We start from the raw sequence: 16,086 nt of genomic DNA on the forward strand, positions 1-16,086 counted from the left end.
TTTGCCTGGCGCCTAAAGACATGTAATGATGGCACCAGGTGAACCTCGGGGGGTGGGGGGGAGAGCATACTACAGACGGGGAGCCACCAGAAAAAAGACCCATTCTTGTATTTTCATCCACCGAACCTCTCAGAGATGGGGGACATAGAGAAGGGCCTCGGATGACGACTGCAGGTCTGGGTCTGTTAATATGGGGAGAGGCTCAGGGATTGAGGTCTTGAGCTATGTAAGGTTTTATAGGTTAGCACCAGCACTTTGAATTGGGCCCAGAAACTAATTGGCAGCCAGGATTGGCATTATATTCTCAAACTGTCTTGTTCTGGTGAGCAACTTGGCCTTCAAATTTTGCACCAGCTGAAGCTTCCAAACCATTTTGAGAGGCAGCCCCAAGTATGTCAGTGATGTAAACTGGACTAGAATTGTAAACACAGACTATGTTTTCTTCCTTGTTTTAAAAGGAGACAATAGTAAAATTCTGTTTTCCCCCCTGCAGTGTTCTAATTCATAAGAACAGATACCCATCTGTATTTTTGACTGCTCTGCTGTTTTTTTAAACTGGTGTTGATTATTCATGCTTCCAAAAAAATTCAAAATTGAAAGTGATTCCATTTGTACACAGACATTTGTGATTCTACTGATGAAAGTGTTAATTTTCACATGGCAAGATGCACGTGACTGAGCTGGTCAGTGGTCAGGTATGTAGGTTTGATAAGGCCTTTTGAAAACCTAAACTAACTTTCTTTCATTTTCTGTCTATAGTTAAACAGCGTGTCCTCTTCAAAGAGCTGAAAAAGGTCCGTTCCCTGTAGACGACAACTGGCAAAAATGATTGATTCATACATGAGGCGCACTCATAGGAGGAAATGCTAGCCCCGTAGTGTTCTCAGAAAGGAGAGGAAATGGACTGAAATGGCTGTCTCCTGTAATTTGAAGACCATTGTGAAAGAGAACAATGTAGAAAAAGAAAGTTTTTGGTGTCTAGCCATGGATCATCATAAGCAGCAACATATTTATAGTTAATTTTACAGCTCTCAATTTAAAAAAAAAATCAAATTCCCTTGTCTCTGTGTGTTTCATTTCAACACCACTGTGGAACTGCCTGCAGTCTTGAAATGTTTGTTTCACATAGCAATAATATTAAAACTTCTAGTAGGACCTTAGTCGAACATTTCCAAAGTTTTCTTAGGCATCCAACCACAGAAGGCACACAAATAATCAGCAGCCAACTTCAAGCGGATGTTCCTTTACAGCTACAGCTTACTGGGTACATAATTATATCCAAGCATCTTGTCATACTTGAAAATGTTTCCAGTGAAACCAGTATTAAATTCAACTACATTGAAGGCTTTTTTTTGGAACAGCTAATTAATTTTGCCTAAAGCAGCCCTTCCAAATATATGTATATACTTGACAGAGAGACAGACAGAGCGAGCTGCTACAGTACTCCATTGCCTGGTCAGCTAGCCTTTCGTTAAGTATTTGTTGTGCTAGCAGATCCAGTGTAAACACTGAACAACGTTGTTTCTAAATTTGTCAGCTGTGTTTTCCAACAAAGAAAATTCAGTTATCTAAGAAGTTTTATTCTTAAAAAAAAACCTTTCCATTTTGAAATCACAACTTCATAAATTATTTTGTGAAACATTTATTATAATTAAGGCATCATAACAACATCAAACCAAACTGCATTTCTTCACATCCCTTAACTGAGGAATGGGAGTGTCTCATTCACAGATCTGAAGTCAAGTATTTCACAGTGTCCTGGAATGACCCTGCAGTGAATGGTACCCTGCACACCTTATTAGGGGCCAGGACCTAAGTATAAGAATGTGTTCGATACAGTTGTCTCATTTCAGATATATGTAGAAATTGTTGAAATTATACATTATCTTACAAATTGAAAATCAGTGGACCACCATTGTGACAGTGCAGTGGACAGGTTAGAATAGGTCTTGGGGCAAGTCCTTTCTATAGGGATAGGAAGCCTGTGTCCCTGTTGCTTGGACACTAATCGTCGCAATGAAGTTACTGTTCCCCAGCATTTCTTCTAGAGGCAGGTTGGGATAGTAGGCCAGGTAGAAAGCCAGTGCCCCCACAAAGCTGTCACCTGCTCCCTGAAAGAGAGAAACCAAAGTTACTGCTCCTTCAAACGTAGTTACGTAGAAAGTCCTCCAAAGGGAAGCAGTTTGCCTATACAAATAAGTATTTTCATGAAATCTGAGTTTGAATATACATTTAAATTCGGATTTTATGAAAATACATTTATGTACATGCGTGCTCTGCAGTGAATGGCTAGAATTTGGTGACGGCATATAAACAGTGATTACTGTAATTACAGTAATCTTGGATTACTATTTTCAGACACTTGTTGAATATTATTATTATATTTATTTATTTATTCCCCACCCATCTGGCTGAGTTTCCCCAGCCACTCTGGGCGGCTTCCAACAGAATATTACAATACAATACAATACAATACAATACAATACAATACAATACAATACAATACAATACAATACTCTATTAAACATTAAAAGCTTCCCTAAACAGGGCTGCCTTCAGATGTCTTCTAAAAATCTGGGAGTTGTTTTTGACATCCGGTGGGAGGGCGTTTATTTCCCTACCTTAAGAACACAGAAGTAAATGTTGGCTCTCGCGTATAAGTGACTTAAATTCACTGGTATATTTCTGAGCTTGTGGACATGGAGAATAAAGTGATCAGTGGCTGCTACCCATGACAGCTATGTGACAAAATCACAAGTATTCTTTCTCCTATTCTGATGGATTGGCTTATTCTATGTTATACAATTTTCATAAATGTTTTATAAATCGTAATAAAGTTTCAACCTCTGATTACATATTAAAATACTGTAACTCAACAGCTTTGTGCTTGAGACCTACCTCCTGCTACAATGAGAAATGAAGTTTATCCATCCATAAGATGATGTTGGCTTTGTTTGCTTCCCTTACTTCTAAGATAATGAGTTAACCTAGCCATTGTAACAAGTTCTCATACTTTAATAGAGAGGGTAGTAGGTTGTCCCCACTTTTTTGCACAGAATTCTTGCTGCTCCTAACCTGCAAGAAATTCTTCACATTCGGATTGTAAAGATGCCTTCACATACGCCAATAGTAATAAAAGATGCAGTGGAATGTGCTACTGAAAATTTTCATATGCTTGTCTTTTTTCTTACTTACATTACTATCACATATGAAAAAGTTAATTTTTTGAATTTTCAGCAAGTTGTGAGAACAGGCTGCTGGACTAGGTGGGTTGTTTTTTTTAGTCTGATCCGGCAGGGCTCTCCTTACGTATTATGTTCTTATTCACAAAATTTTGTGTCAAATGATCACCATTCATTGAACATTCATTCTCCCAATGGCAGTACAAATCTGCAAGATATAATGTGAGTAGCAGGGACAAATATGAAACAGTGGCTTAGTGAAAAGATTAGCAACCTCTCACATTAGTGGCATCTGTACAAGATTAGTCTTCAAGGTGCTTTATTAAGGAGAAGCAATACAAATACAAACGTATTTCAGACTTCAAACTTGTACAACCCACATTCCCCTGGTTACTTTCTAGGAGTCATCCTTAGTCTTTAAAGTTCTGCAGCCCAATGTATTAATATGTGCCTACCCACCCACCAAGTTTGTAGCAGAAGTGCCTTCGTCCTGCTTTCCATGTGTAGTTCTTTAATTCTGAAATCCAGCTGTGCTGCTGTACAGCTGCGGGTTCTAAAAGGCTGTTTGATGCACTTCTGCTTCCTTCAGTTTATACAGCTGGAAATGTAAGCCCTGTGCTGGCTGCCTCCTGTCCCTACTAGCACTCATTGATGCGGCAGAAAAGCTAATGCTATTCCAGGTTGCATCAACAGAAATATAGTGTCCAGCTCAAGGGAAGTAATAGTAGTAATCTATTCTGCCTTGGTCAGACCACACCTAGAGTACTGTGTCCAGTTTGGGGTGACACAATTTAAGAATATTGACCAGCTAGAATGTGTAGAGGAGGGTGATCAAGGGCCTGGGAACCAAGCCTGATGAGAAAGGGTTGAGGTAGTTGGGTATGTTTAGCCTGGAAAAGAGGAGAGAGAGAGGAGATATGATAGCCATCTTCAAATGTCTAAAAGGGCTGTAACGTGGAAGATGGAATAAGCTTGTTTTCTCCTGCTCTGGAGGGTAGGACCCAAACCAATGGCTTCAAGTTACAAGAAAGGAGATTCCGACTTAACTTCAGGAAGAACTTTCTGATGCTAAGAGCTGTTTGACAGTAGAATGGACTACCTTGGAAGGTGGTGGGCTCTACTTCCTTGGAGGTTTTTAAACAGGTTGGATGGCCATCTGCCATGGATGCTTTAGTTGAGATTCCTCCATTGCAGGGGTTGGACTAGATGACCCTTGGGATCCCTTCAATGAATGCACTCTGCTGGGCCGCCACCACCCTTGTGTCTGAGGGTGGTGGAACTACCAAGGCACCCTCCGCCCTTATAACCAGAGAAGGGGAAGGAGGCGATCTTTTAGTTCTCAGCCTGAGCAAGTAGACAGCAGGCAGGCTACATAAATAAACCCCAAACAATTCTTGCTTTTCATCCTCAACTTGCATGATATTACCTCTTAGAACTTTTTGATTTGTCGTCATATTATAATGCTGTGTTGACACTTGTAACCAAATGTAGGAAATGATTGTGTTAACACTTGGGAACTGCTTAGTCAGAATTTGTCCACAACTTTTCTGCTGAAGAAACAGAGATGTTTGAGTGGGTGGAAATCCCATTTGCAGCTGATGCCACAAAGTTTTTATCTGTTCAAAAGGAACAGCTTATCGAAAAGCCATGTGATTTGACCTTCAAAGACAATTTTTGTGTGTGAGGTTTTCTGAATTTTGGCTTCATTTTACACACACACACACACACACACACAGAGAGAGAGAGAGAGAGAGAGAGAGAGAGAGAGAGAGAGACACAACTTAGTTACTATTGAGTAAGCTTGTGGCTTAAGAAATGCTTGTGCTTTCATTTGGTGGTACAGATTTTTGAGAAGCAGGTTTTTCTGCAGAGACTGTTATGAAGATGAAATAAAAGGCTATGTATCAATAAGGCTATGCCTGACAACTATCAAACCCTACACATTGTCAAAAAGCAAGCTCAGCCATCCCACTATTACTTGCCCAAATTGGCTTTATTCTGGAAAAAACTATTTTAAATATTCAGTTTGTTATATTTAACACCACTTGTGTAACCATATTTTTTGGACCAGATTTTTATAACTTAGGAAGCAATATCTTGCAATTAGAAGACTGGTATTCTTACATTCCCATTAAAAACTGTTAATAACTTTCTAAGTACTATAAATAGTTCAAAGATTTCTACTTTAATAGAGGCGTTAAGTAAATTTGGATGCCTTGGGTAATGGTTATAAATAGGCAAACTTACATTTAAGATGCATGAAACTGACAGCTGCTGAAGACTAAAAGTCCAAAATTCATGTGATAATAGAATGATGGGTCACCATGCCAAGCAAATTTGGACAGTGGGAGCCACTGTTTTAGTTAACCCTCCACGAAAACTTGATCCACCTTCCACTAACACAGGAGTGGGGAACCTCAGACCCAGGGGCAAAATGCAGCCCTAACAGGCCTCTGAGTAGCCTTTGGGGCTCTCTCCAGGCTGCACCTTCTCATCAACCCTGCTTCAAGCCATGAGTGTTTTGGCCTGTGTTTTGGAATGTGTCCTCGCAGTCTAATAATGCTTCTTGCTTACTTGGATGGAGGTTAGAGATGGGTGGGTGTATAGGACGATTGCCCAGAAGCAAATGTGGCCCTTGGGGTGAAAAACATTCTGCAGCCTTGCAACAACAAATCTCACTGAGTCCAATGGTTCTGTTCTAAGCATGACCAAGGCCCCATCTCCACTGTATCATACCACTTTGAACAGCCACGGCTTTCCCCAAAGGATCCTGGGAAATGTAGTTTGTGAAGAGTGTTGAGAATTGTTGGGAGACACCTATTTCCCTCACCATTTCTGGAATTCCCTGAGAATTCTGGTTGGAGTCGTGGGGTGCAGATAGGCACCCTGACAATTTCCCTGTGGGGAAAGTCCAATATGCCTGTGCTTTTAAAATGAAAGAACAGTTTACAAAGATGTGGAATATGTGTACAGAGAGAAATTATTCTCTGTCTCAAAAGAACAGCTGGATTTTCATGTCAAGATTCCTTTGCAGCAGGTTCAAGACTGACGAAAGGGAATTTTTGGAAACCACAAAATTATGGAATGCATTTCCCACAATATTTGCTGGTGGCCACTTGCTTAGCTGCAATTTTTATTTTTTTTAAATGCGTAGACAAAATCATAAAGGGCAATGTTTTAAATAAAATAAAATAAATAAAATAAATTAAAATCCCACCTTCTTTCTCAATTACTCTGGAGAGGTGATGTCTTTCCTAATGGCCTTGAATCAATACCGGCACAAAATGTTGGTCAGCCTTATACAGAGTCAGACTTTTGGTCCATCTAACTCCCTTCTTCTTCTATGGTGATCACTCGTAGCCTAGTAAGATTGTCTTCCATAAACACGGTTTTAACAATGAGTCTGTAAGTGACTGTGGAGGCCAATTCTAGATCCACACGTCCTTCCACACTGGGGACATTGGTTCGGGGTGTGTGTGTTATTTTTTTTAAAATAATATTTTATTAAATTTCAAAAGAAGTTACAAAAGTGATAAAAAAAATAGAAAAAAGAAAACAAAAAATACAAAATACAGAATAAAAAAAGAAAAAAGAAACAATTAAAAGTAAATCCATCTTTCAATGTCCTGCCTTTCATTTACTTGTTTCCCTGACCTCCTCTCACCTCCCTTTTTTGTATTCCATTTCAAATGGTTAATTCAGCAAATCCTTTCCCTCTTTGTTTTTATCTTAATTCTTTATCTTAACATATTATAACTTTATATTTTCATCTATTAGCAATCCTTTTTTTACATATTCCTTTTTAACATTGTTGCTAAAACCGCTTCATTTCATTCCGACATCATTTTAACATTCATTAATTTTACAATGTTTCTGTAGATAATCTTTAAATTTCTTCCAATCTTCTTCCACCGACTCTTCTCCCTGGTCTCGGATTCTGCCAGTCATTTCTGCCAGTTCCATATAGTCTATCACCTTCATCTGCCATTCTTCCAGAGTGGGTAAATCTTGTGTCTTCCAGTACTTTGCAATGAGTATTCTTGCTGCTGTTGTAGCGTACATAAAGAAAGTTCTTTAACACCAATTGGCCGACCATGCCCAAGAGAAAGGCCTCTGGTTTCTTCAAGAAGGTATATTTAAATACCTTTTTCATTTCATTATATATCATCTCCCAGAAAGCCTTAATCTTTGGGCACGTCCACCAAAGGTGAAAGAATGTACCTTCACTATCTTTACATTTCCAACATTTATTATCGGGCAAATGATAGATTTTTGCAAGCTTGACTGGTGTCATGTACCACCTGTATATCATTTTCATAATATTCTCTCTTAAGGCATTACATGCCGTGAATTTCATACCTGTGGTCCACAACTGTTCCCAGTCAGCAAACATAATGTTATGTCCAACATCTTGTGCCCATTTAATCATAGCAGATTTAACCGTTTCATCCTGAGTATTCCATTTCAACAGCAAGTTATACATTCTTGATAGTATCTTAGTTTTAGGGTCTAATAGTTCTGTTTCCAATTTTGATTTTTCCACCTGGAAGCCAATTTTTTTGTCCAAATTGTAAGCCTCCCTTATTTGATAATAATGAAGCCAGTCTCGCACTTTATCTTTTAGTTTCTCAAAACTCTGCAATTTCAATTTGTCTCCTTCTTGTTCCAGAATTTCCCAATATTTCGGCCATTTGGCCTCCATATTGAGCTTTTTCTGAGCCTTCACTTCCATCGGTGACAACTACCTTGGGGTTTTATTTTCAAGTAGGTCCTTATATCTTATCCAGACATTAAACAATGCTTTCCTGACAATATGGATTTTAAATGCTTTGTGTGCTTTAACCTTGTCGTACCACAAATATGCATGCCACCCAAAAACGTTATTAAAACCTTCTAAATCCAAAATGTCTGTGTTCTCAAGAAGCAGCCATTCTTTCAGCCAGCAGAATGCTGCTGATTCATAATAGAGTTTAAGGTCTGGCAGGGCAAATCCACCTCTTTCCTTTACATCAGTTAGTATTTTAAATTTTATTCTGGGCTTCTTGCCCTGCCAAACAAATCTAGAAATGTCTCTCTGCCACTTCTTGAAACAGTCCATTTTGTCCAAAATTTGCAATGATTGAAACAAAAATAACATTCTTGGCAATACATTCATCTTTATAACAGCAATTCAACCTAACAAGGAAAGCTTCAAATTTGACCATATTTCTAAATCCTTTTTCACTTCTGACCAACATTTCTCATAATTATCTTTAAATAAATTTAAGTTCTTAACGGTCATATTAACCCCCAGGTATTTTACTTTCTTTACCAAAGTTAAACCTGTCTCCTTCTGAAACCTCTCTTTCTCAATCGGTGTTAAGTTTTTCTCAAGAACCTTAGTTTTTAACTTGTTCAACTTAAATCCTGCCACATGACCAAATTCTTGAATCAGTTCTAATACTCTTTTAGTACTCGATTCTGGCTCCTGTAGCGTCAGTACTAAGTCATCTGCAAAAGCTTTCAATTTGTACTGTTTGGCTCCGACCTGTATACCTTTAATCAGACGGTCCCTTCTGATCATATTTAGCAAAACCTCCAGGACTGAAATAAAGAGCAATGGGGAAATTGGGCAGCCTTGTCGTGTCCCTTTCTCTATCTTAAATTCCTCTGTTACCACATTGTTAACAATTAGTTTGGCCTTTTGTTCTGAGTAAATTGCACCTATACCATTTTCAAAACTTTGACCAACCCCCATCCCCTGAAGATTTTTCTTCATAAAACTCCAAGAGATATTGTCAAAAGCTTTCTCCGCATCCACAAATATTAAGACTGCTTTAGTATTAATATTCACTTGCAGTTTTTCCAAAATATTAATTATATTTCTCGTATTGTCAGACAAGTGTCTGCCCGGGAGAAAGCCAGCTTGGTCTTTATGTATCTCCTCCACTAATACTTTTTTTAATCTTTTAGCCAAAATGTCTGCAAAAATTTTGTAATCCACGTTAAGCAGGGATATGGGGCGGTAGTTCTTAAGTTGTGTCTTTTCAGACTCAGTTTTCGGTATAAGTGTAATATAAGCTTTCTTTCACGACTATGGCGCTTTTTCCCCCTCCAAAATTTCATTACAAACCTCCTTTAGTGGTTGAATTATCCAATCTTTCAAAGATCTATAGTGTTTTGAGGTTAAGCCATCCAGCCCTGGAGATTTGCCCAGCTGCATATTCTGGATGACACCTTCTACCTCCTGTTCTGTGATTTTATGGTTCAACATTAACTTGTTTTCTTGAGAGATTTTTTGTAATCCATTTGTTTTTAAAAACTGGTCTATATCAATCTCTTTCTGTGGCCCTTGTGTATATAACTGTTTAAAATACCTCTGGAAACATTTTCTAATTTCCACTGGATTCTGAATATTCTTTCACCATTCTTTCACTGAATATTCTTACACCATTACTAATTTGGAAGTGGAAGGAAAGAATATTCAGAATCCAGTGGAATCTTTTTTTCATTTGCCAAGCTAACAGTTTTCCACATTTATTAGCCGATTCAAATGTCCTTTGTCTCATCTGTTTAATTTTCCATTCTATTTCCTGATTCATCATTTTCATATATTGGACTTGATATAACTTTATTTCTCTCAGAATCTCTTGTGACTTTGGTTTCGCTCTCAGTTTCTTCTCGCCCTCTTTTTTTCCAAAATTTTGTCTTTTTTCTCATTTTGAGTTCTCTTCTTTAATACATTCTGTTGAATTAGAAACCCCCTCATAACCGCTTTGCTTGCGTCCCAGATTACTCTTTTTTCAATGGTAGTGCTCATATTTATCTCAAAATAGCCTCTCAAGGTTTTTTGGGCCTTCTTAGTAACCTCTTCGTCTCTAAACAAGGTGTCATTCATCCTCCATCTGAAGGAACCAGTTGGTGTTAGTTTCATTTCCATTTTCACAGCATTATGGTCGGAGCAAGTTTTAGGGCAAATTTCCACTTTTCGAGTCTTAGGAGCCAGTCCTCTAGTTATCCAGATTTGGTCAATTCTTGTCCATGTCATTTTGGCTTCAGAGAAGAAAGTTCCCTCTCTACCCAATGGATTCTTTGTTCTCCAGATGTCAATTAAGTCCATATTGTCAGTCATCTCAAAAAAGGTTTTTGGTAGTCTGCCATCCTTAGTAACTACCTGTCTCTGTGCCTTGTCCATATTTGTGGATACCACTCCATTCATATCTCCCATCATGATAATGTTGTAATCCATATAGTCCAGCAATGTCTCATGCAACTTTTTAAAAAATTCAGATTTCCCCTCATTTGGTGCATAAACTCCTACTATCAAAAATTTCTCTCCTTGTGTTTGAATTTCAATTGCCACGAATCTTCCTTGGTCATCTTTAAAAATAAATTTCGGTGATAGGCTCTCTTTTGCATAAATCACTACTCCTCTTTTTTTAACCTTATCCGATGAAATGAACTCTTGACCCAGTCTTTTATTAATCAATACTTTCCTATGTAGCCTTATCACATGTGTTTCCTGTAAACAAATCAAGTCCAATTGTTCCTTTTTCAATAAATGAAAAACTTTTTTCCTCTTCTCCGAGGAGTTAAAACCATTAATATTCCAACTTAATAGTTGCAGAGCGATGGCGTGGTTACTTTACTTTTCCTCCAACTGCACCCAGCAATTGTTCTTGTTCTGTCGGTGGTATCACTTTCTCTGAGTTGTCCAATCCAAAGGATAGTGATGCTATGTCTAGTATTCCTGGTTTTAATGCTCTTAACTCTTCTTCAGATTCTTTCTGCAAATCTTCTCTGTAATCTTTCAAAAATCTTTCTTTATCATCCACTGATCTTATTTTTATCTTTCTTCCTTTGAAAGTAAAAGATAGGCCTTGAGGGAATTCCCACCTGAAAAGAATTCTATTACTTCTCAACAGGGTCACCAGATCTCCGTAGTTAGACCTAAGGTCCAGAAGGTATTTCGGAATGTCTTTAAATATCTCCACTCTTGATTGATGTATTTCCAAGGTCTTCTGAAAATGCAGACTCAGTATTTTCTCTCTCCTCTTTTGTTCGGAGGGTAATCAAACAGTCTCTCACCCTGTTCTTTCTCCCCCCTCTTCCAAGCCTGAAAGCGCTTACTATCTTGATATCTTGCTTCTCTGAATCTAGGTTCCAAAAGTCTGCAAATTCCTGCATAAGAAAGTCACTTAGGTTATCTTTCTCAAGTTCAGGTACCGCCCTGATCCTTAAATTTGTCTGTCTTTCCTTCAGTTCAATCATAGATAACATCGACCTGTGGTCCTCAAGTTGCCTACATATCGGTGGTATCTTTTCCTCTACGGCCAGTGCTTTTTCCTTTGCTTCTTCAGCTGTCTTTCGAGTCAAAGTAGATTCCTGCAGCAATTTCTCGATAGATTCTGTGTTAGAGTTCACCTTCTGTCCCAAATTATTGATGCTTGTAGTGTTTTGGTCAATTATAGTTGTTGCTTCAGCTACTTGTTTACTCAGTTTTTCCAAAGATTCATTAATTTTGCCTAATGCCACAGCTAAAACATCTTCAGATGCCATTCCTTTTGGCCCAACTTGAATAGATGCTGCCCCTGGTGGTGCAGAAGGGCCAGATGCTGATGCTCTTCGCTGCTGCCGAATTTTACCAGATCTTGTTGTTTTTTCCTGAGGCAAGTCTGCCATAACACTTTATCTGAAGCTCAAGGTCAATCCCACGGCCGGAGTTTGTTTTGCTATGGAAAATTCCCCTGGCCAGTTTAAAGTGGAAAATCCCCTGGCCAGTTGTAACAATTTCAAAGTTCCTCTAGGGGGACACAGTAACAGTCAATTCTTGTTGCATTAAAGTAACTTTTCCAAGTCCCCCATTTAACAAAATAAACAACCGTTTCAATTTCAATTTCAGTTACTTTACAGTTCCTTAAAGTCCGGAGAAACCAGTCAGAATCAAAGTATCTCTCTTGCAGAGTTAACTGTCAAAAGGTTACAATATCCATAAACAGCGCGATTCACAGTGCGGCAATCTTATTGACACTTGACAGCCCGTTCCCAGGCATTAAGCGGTGGTCTTTGTTTCTTATCCTCTCTTATTGCAGGCAAAAATACGTCTCCCTCTTCCCTCCCCTCTCCTGCAACTCGGGGAGGGAGATCTCTTGTCTTGATGTTAGGATTTAAGTCCTTTTAAAGCGATTTTCCAGGTCTTAGTTTAGATGGTCTTTGCTTTGATCTGTTTACAAGAAACGGAAGGCGGACTTCCTGTTTACACCTTCCCGTTTCAGTGCCAAATTAGTACTTTTTCTTCCCTTATTTTCAAATCTTTAAGTTCAACCTACTCACGGTAGTTGTTTTGATAGCCGAATTGTCACAGGAAAAAAGTCAGCGCTCTCCGACAACAGCTGTGCGGCTTCACTCCACGGAAGAAGCAATTGACTCTCAGCACCGCGCCACTCGCCCCGTTTCGCTCCGGAGCCCTCAGCTGGGTTCCTTTGCAGATTGGGGGGGCGCTGAAGGTGCCCGCCGAGTCCCATGGTCACAGGCTTCACCCGCCTGTGGTTTTTTGAAGGGTCCCCGCTTCGCCGTAGCGGCAAGACCCGATTTCCGCGGAGCTAACTCCCTCAAAGTTAGAGGGAATCCGCCATTGCCGATGGCGCCGACTCCGGAAGTCGGGGGGGGGGGAATTGATCATGGTGTGCATTTGCCAAACATGCCTTCCTCTTAGCACATTTCTCCTTTGCGTTCTGAGTTCAAATGTCTTCAAAGCCCATGACACCTTTGGTAAAGGCTGTTCTCCAACTGGAGCGCTCACAGGCCAGTGTTTCCCAATTGTTGGTGTTTATACTACATTTTTAAAAATTTGCTTTGCGACAGTCTTTAAATCGCTTTTGTTGACCACCAGCATTACGCTTTTCCATTTTTAAGTGCGGAATAGAGTAGTTGCTTTGGAAGACGATAATCAGGCATCAACACAATATGACCAGTCCAACAAAGTTGATGTTGAAGAATCATTGCTTCAACACTGGTGATCTTTGGTTCTTCCAGTACACTGATATTAGTTCGCCTGTCTTCCCACTATTGCCTGCTACGCTGGCTGCCAGTGGCTCTCCACAGTTACAGAGACGGGTCACTCCCAGCCCTATCTGAAGATGCTGATGATTGAACCTGGGACCCTTCTGCATGCAAAACAGATGCTCTACCACTGAGCTATGGCCCTCCTTTAAAGGTAAAAGGAAAATACTTCTTCACGCAGCACATATGGAACTTGCTCCCACAGGATACGGTGACAGCCACAAACCTTTAAAAGAGGATTAGACAAATTCATGGGAGAGAGGGCTCTTGATGGCTACTGTCAGGGAACTGTCATCTGAGACGAAGGAGGTGAAAGGGCTCATGGAGGGTGAGAGAGACCACTCAGCGGAGGAGGGGACCAGCAGGGGGAGAAGTGGAGTTACAAGGGAAAGTGAGTCGGAGGGAGGGCTCAGAGATACTTCAAGCGAGAACAGTGGAGAGGTTTCAGGACCTCCCGTAGGGACACCCACTCCTCGGCGGAAACTGTCACGCCGAGAGTCCAGAAGACGCGTTTCCGTTAAGGAGCTTTTATGCTGGAAGAAGTTCCGTAAACGCCCACTGTCCGATTCAACGAGCGATTGATGGAGCCATGCTTAAGGAGCTCCATCACAGACAGAGGTTTGGGAACTTAGCCAAACTCTGAGGGATCAGGATTTTACGCACAAGCAGCTCACCATCCCATCACAGCAATCGGACAGTCCCTGAAAGCAGCTTGTGCAGAGAGGCATCATGAGCAACCCAGCCGGAGCCGGAGGAGCAGCAGGAGCTGGAGAAGGTCCAACTCTGGAAGAAAGGTACAGAGTTTTGGAACTCCAGCTAGCAATGCAAATGGCGAGGCTAGAAGAAAGGAGGGCGCAGGATGCAGAAAAGGCAAAAGGCGCTACACTAGCAAGAAAGATGCCAGGAATGGTGCAGAAGTTTGGGGGGGACCCCAGGAACTACCAAGCCTTTAGGACAGAGATGCAGTATGCTCTCGAACTGCAGTTTAACGACTTTCCCGATGAGGCATCGCGAGTGGCGTTTGTGATTGGCCATCTCGAAGGGGGGGGCGAGAGACTGGGTCCGGCCCCTGATGGCAGGGAATAGTGACATGCTGAAGGACGCGAGGAAGTTTTTTCGCGCCATGGATTTGATGTTTTCCAGCGAGATTGAACAGGGACTGGTGCGCAGACAATTGATGGCTTGCAAACAGGGGAGCCGATCGGTTCGTGAGTACTGGACTGAGTTTACAATGTTGATACATAAATTGGGGTGGGACCTATCGGCGGAACCCATTCAAATGCTCTTTGAAGAGGGGCTTTCTTCGGCGGTGAAAGACGAACTTTCCCGGGCGCCCAGGGTGGAGTCTATGGACCAGCTGACCAAATCAGCCCTGACCATTGGAGCGCGCCAGGAGGCAAGAGCCTTGGAGAAGCGGGAGGGGAAAGGAGAGCGTTGGAGGGATTTCCGCATTCCAGAGATTCCAGAACCCAGTTTCCCGCCCGGAGAGCCGATGGAAGTTGGAACAGCGCGCGCGCGCGCAGTTTCAAATCCCAGTGAAGGGAGGAAGAAGGAGGGAAAGAGCGCCAAGAAATGTTACCTCTGCCAGCAGCCAGGTCACTTTGCCAGAGTCTGCCCGCAAAGAAAGGAATGGCAAGGGATGGCGGGAGCTGTTGGGGGGAAGGAGGAGGAAGTCCAGGAGCCAGTAAAAGCCAACGCCTGTCTGCCACTGTCAGGGCACTGCAGACAGGCCAAGGAGCAGTAAAAGTGCCCACTCCGGAACCTCCAAGACCAGCTCTAGTAATAGAGGTGCTGCTAGAGCTGGCAAACGGATACCCACTAAAGACCAAGGCGCTGTTGGACTCAGGCAGCTCCTGTAATTTTATGAGCAAGGAGTTTGCAGCTGAACACCAGATACAGACACTCCCTTTAAGCAACCCCCTGCAGGTCACCACGATCGATGGGAGGGAGCTGTTGGGGGGAGAAGTTAGCCTACAGACCGTCCCAATGGTTATGAGGGTGGCAAGGCACACTGAAAGGATAGCGTTCAATGTAGCCACCCTGGGAGGGGCGCCAGTCATTTTGGGAATGAGCTGGCTAGCGTTGCATGACCCGCTAGTGGGCTGGCATCAGAGAGTGGTCTCCTTTGGGTCAGCACATTGCCTGGAACACTGCAAAGAGGGAAAGGTGCCAGAAGGGGCAAAAGCCTCCCTAGCAGGGATGGAAGTGGCGGACAAAGGGAAGGTGCCCAAACAATACGCTGACCTGAGCAAGGTCTTCAGCGAAAGGGAAGCAGATAAACTACCACCGCATAGAGACTTTGACTGCCAAATTAACCTGGTCCCTGGGGCCCAGCTCTCCGTGGGCAAGCTGTACGCCATGTCAGACAGGGAAATGCAGGAGTTGAGGGAGTTTATTGACAAAAACCTGAAGAGAGGTTTCATCAGAGAGTCCAGAGCGGTGGGGGGCAGCCCAGTGTTTTTTGTGGACAAAAAACACACGGATAAACCGAGATTGATCGTGGACTACCGGCGGCTAAATGCCGTGTCAGAACCAGTGACTTTCCCCATGCCCAGGATTGATGACATTTTGACCAGGGTGAGGAAGGGAAAGATATTCACGAAACTGGACCTGAGAGGAGCGTACAACCTGATACGAATAAAGAAGGGGGATGAATGGAAGACAACGATGTTCACCCCCCTAGGGGCTTTCGAATATCTCGTTATGCCCTTTGGATTACAAGCAGGCTCCGCCTGTTTTCAATCGCTCATGAACCATGTACTGGGACCTTTGCTCTACAAGAATTGCGTGGCCTTCCTCGATGACGTGCTGATATATTCAGAGAATGAGGAGCAGCATGTAAAGGATGTCAGGGAAGTGCTGA

At 41.7% G+C, this 16,086-nt stretch overlaps 1 protein-coding gene and 1 long non-coding RNA gene across 4 annotated transcripts in view; both read right to left on the bottom strand.

The window, feature by feature from the left end:
* Positions 1–1,618: 1,618 nt before the first annotated feature.
* RBKS (ribokinase) overlaps positions 1,619–16,086 on the bottom strand; it is a 78,900-nt gene continuing 64,432 nt past the window's right edge. For all 3 annotated transcript variants that reach the window (XM_083604620.1, XM_083604618.1, XM_083604621.1), the window contains exon 8: positions 1,619–2,111. In XM_083604620.1, the coding sequence (XP_083460746.1) occupies positions 1,938–2,111 (174 nt within the window). In that variant the 3' untranslated portion in view covers positions 1,619–1,937. The remainder of the gene's footprint in view (positions 2,112–16,086) is intronic.
* On the bottom strand, positions 2,582–4,515 carry LOC310758428. Its single transcript, XR_014545773.1, has 2 exons — positions 3,045–4,515; positions 2,582–3,006 (listed from the first exon to the last, which is right to left on the bottom strand). It is a non-coding gene; the product is annotated as an uncharacterized lncRNA (long non-coding RNA).

This window comes from Podarcis filfolensis (assembly GCF_964270895.1).
Source record: "Podarcis filfolensis genome assembly, chromosome: 3".
In the NCBI taxonomy this organism is placed as follows: Eukaryota; Metazoa; Chordata; class Lepidosauria; order Squamata; family Lacertidae; genus Podarcis; species Podarcis filfolensis.